The 2,935-nt window shown below is 45.9% G+C and overlaps 1 protein-coding gene across 1 annotated transcript; it reads right to left on the bottom strand.

Annotated features, from left to right (window-relative positions):
* Nucleotides 1-303: 303 nt before the first annotated feature.
* LOC104134619 (ankyrin repeat domain-containing protein 9) lies at nt 304-1,194 on the bottom strand. Its single transcript, XM_009648194.1, has one exon. The coding sequence runs from the start codon at nt 1,192-1,194 to the stop codon at nt 304-306; it is 891 nt and encodes a 296-aa protein (XP_009646489.1).
* Nucleotides 1,195-2,935: the final 1,741 nt, after the last annotated feature.

Here is a 2,935-nt window from a genome sequence, read left to right as displayed (position 1 = left end):
TATCATATTGGGAATTCAGATACACTGATACCAGCTGACAGCTAAGAAACCAAACATAACACAGTCTCGACTATGGTTAACCCTTCACATGCACAACAAAACAGAAAACAAGGAAGGCTTTTGCCTTTAAAAGTGCCGTGCCTGCAATCAATTAGAAAAGACATTTAAAATCTTGTCACAAAATATTGGATTTTCCAGCATAGCCTAATAGGTTAAGTTCTAAAATCACACTAAAATGCAGAGGGTGGTGGATGACCAGCTCCCCTAAACTGCCTTTGAAAATCCAAGACCCAGCAAATAAAGTCAAGGAAAAACATTTACCACATTTTTTGTCGGTAGCTTTTTGCCATAGGATGGTAAGGGCTTTAGTGCCTGAGGTATAGGTAGTTCCTGGATGCTTTTAGGGAAGTGGGAGGGTGGAAGAGTCTGGAGAATAGTTTGCATAGCTTGCAGATATAAAGAAGCAGGTGTGTTCCCCACCAGGCTGTTGAATTTGTCTTCCCCCAGCAAAGCTGTCCAGTGGTCCGGATGCTCCTGCAGAACTTTCCGCATCTTAAACTGTGGGTTGGGCATGAAGAGCAAGAGGTAGTCGAGGCAGAGCTTCTTTGATGCCACGTTGACTTTGGAGTCCCACATCTGCTCCAGGATGACATCCAGCGGGGTAAGCCCTTTACTGTCCTCTATCCTGGGAGAAGCTCCATTTCCGAGGAGGATGAGGACCGTCTCTGACCTCAGCAGTTCACAGGCAAGGTGCAGGGGTGTTTTCCCATCTTCCAGATGAAAGCAGCCAGTCCTATTGATGTAGGAGTTCAAGCTAGGGAGCTTGTGTGCAATTTTGATGATCAGCCCCAAGATATCTCTTCTGTCATATGTGACCGCCATGGCCAAGTGAGGAGCAGAGGATGGGCAATAGCAGAAGTGTTCCCCAGGCACCTTGAGAGCCTCCTCTGGAAAATGAGACAGCAGATACTGAGCATAAGGCAGGTGGTTATGCACCACTGCATAGAGGAGGGCTTCTGAAGGTGAGTAGGTTCTTAGGCTGGCATTTTCCTCCCAGTAAAAATACTCCATAGTTCTCATGTCTTCCAGCATCCACACGGGCTTGTGATCTCTCACAGCCTGGTAGAACATGTAGGATAAGAACTTGCAGTGCCTGCTCTGATCATCCTGCAGGCTGGCCTGGTTACTGGCCATGGCTCAGCAAATAAAGAGCAGCTCCACGTAAAATCACTCCAGACCGTAAGATCTGTGCACTTGGAATGCAGATCCCGATGCTGCTGCAACCTTCAGGCTGTCATTGCTGCCTGGACTGCACTAGCTGGAATGCATGGGCTGATCATCTCCACCCATTCATTGTTTTTCCCCTCACTGCAGTGGTTTTGTTTAGGTAAGCACAATCCCACAGGCTCAGTTAACCCATGCCATGCAAGCAGATGGTTAGTAAGTACATCCCGCTCTGCGCGTGGCATAGGTTACTGGAATGCTGTCAGACTGCGAGTGATTTTATACACACACAGCTAGAGAGAAGAGAGGGAGAGACTAAAATTAGCTTGAGAGGTGAGGCGGATTTCTGTCTGCATTTCGTGTCTAACCAGATCAGCTCATACACTGCAGTAAGTGCAATAGCAATATTCGCCTATTTTTTGTATGTCACTCACACACACGCAGCTCATTATATAGTGAAAAATATGTAGCAGTGTAAAATGCTCCACAGCTGATAATATGCCTGATTATATGCTCAGAAAATCAAGGGATTGGTAGCTGTAGCATTAGGAAGGGATCCCTATTTTATAAATAATGGTATGGCTAGCCACTTAGGAGACACTGATGCTAATGGATCATCTATAAGGCATTAGGGATGTTTAAAATCCCAACATTAATCTCTGCAGAAAAAAGAGTCAAAGAGGATGTGGAGCAACCGTGCCCAGAGTCATAAAGCATATTGCTCGGTTTAAACGCCTGTCTGTGTTTAGCAAGGAAATATCTGAAGTGCCTCTCTATTGCACAGCAGGTATGTAAACAAAAGGCTAATGGCCAAACCCTACTGGTGGATGGAGAGCTTTGATCTAAACATTTCTCAGATGTCATGCTCCGGGACCGGGGTTGGAGCCAGTTGCAATGGGGGGAAGTGGGATTAAGCAGACTTGTGCAATGCTGTCGCGGATGGAGTGAGAGGGAGGCAAAAATTGTCTTTGAGGACTGACTGGAATTAAAATATATGGGCCACCATCACTTATCCACTGAAAGGCCTCCACTCTCCGGACAGGCAGGCCCAATTGCCTTCTGGACACTACTCGTTTTTTGATTCCATGTCCTGCAATTCCTCCCTAAGGGGGAGGAAGGGGTTGTCTCCTTTTCGGGGGACTGGTGCTGGAGGAGTTGAAATACACTCCTTCCTTTCACCCTTATCTCATTTCTGGAATGCTTCAATCAGACTCAAGATAATGCCAGTAGGCTGACCTTGAATTGCAGCTCTGGGGATGCCCAGGGCTACTGCAGTCCGCCATAATTCATTCCTCCGTTCTCGACATTCCGTGTGCGGGTCTTTAAATTTATTTCCTTTCCATTTAGTTTCTCTTCCCTGTTTTACAGGTCTTACTTTGTGATCTCCTCCCCGGGACTTCAGGTGTTGGGTTTCAGCTAGAACTTCAAACTAGAGAGTATTCAAGTATAAAATCTGAATGTCTCCAAATGATGTCTGGGGTCATCCAAAGAGAAAACCAAAGCCACTCACAAAACTGGGTCCAGATCTAGCACATCTTCCAAAGTTCTGGATGTTCAAGTCCATAGGCCAAACATTTCATTTTAGGGCCAGTTTTCATACAGTTGGAATAAACAAGTATATGCCCAGTTTTCACCTATCATTACTGTGGTTATGCATGGAAATGCTGCTACGTAGTCATTTGCACATGGCATTACCTGTCTTGTACCCATG

Source organism: Egretta garzetta, unplaced genomic scaffold (genome assembly GCF_000687185.1).
Source record: "Egretta garzetta isolate BGI_Z169 unplaced genomic scaffold, ASM68718v1 scaffold11, whole genome shotgun sequence".
Classification (NCBI taxonomy): domain Eukaryota; kingdom Metazoa; phylum Chordata; class Aves; order Pelecaniformes; family Ardeidae; genus Egretta; species Egretta garzetta.
Note: the sequence above shows the minus strand (reverse complement) of the source record. Positions and strands in the feature narration are given on the sequence as shown.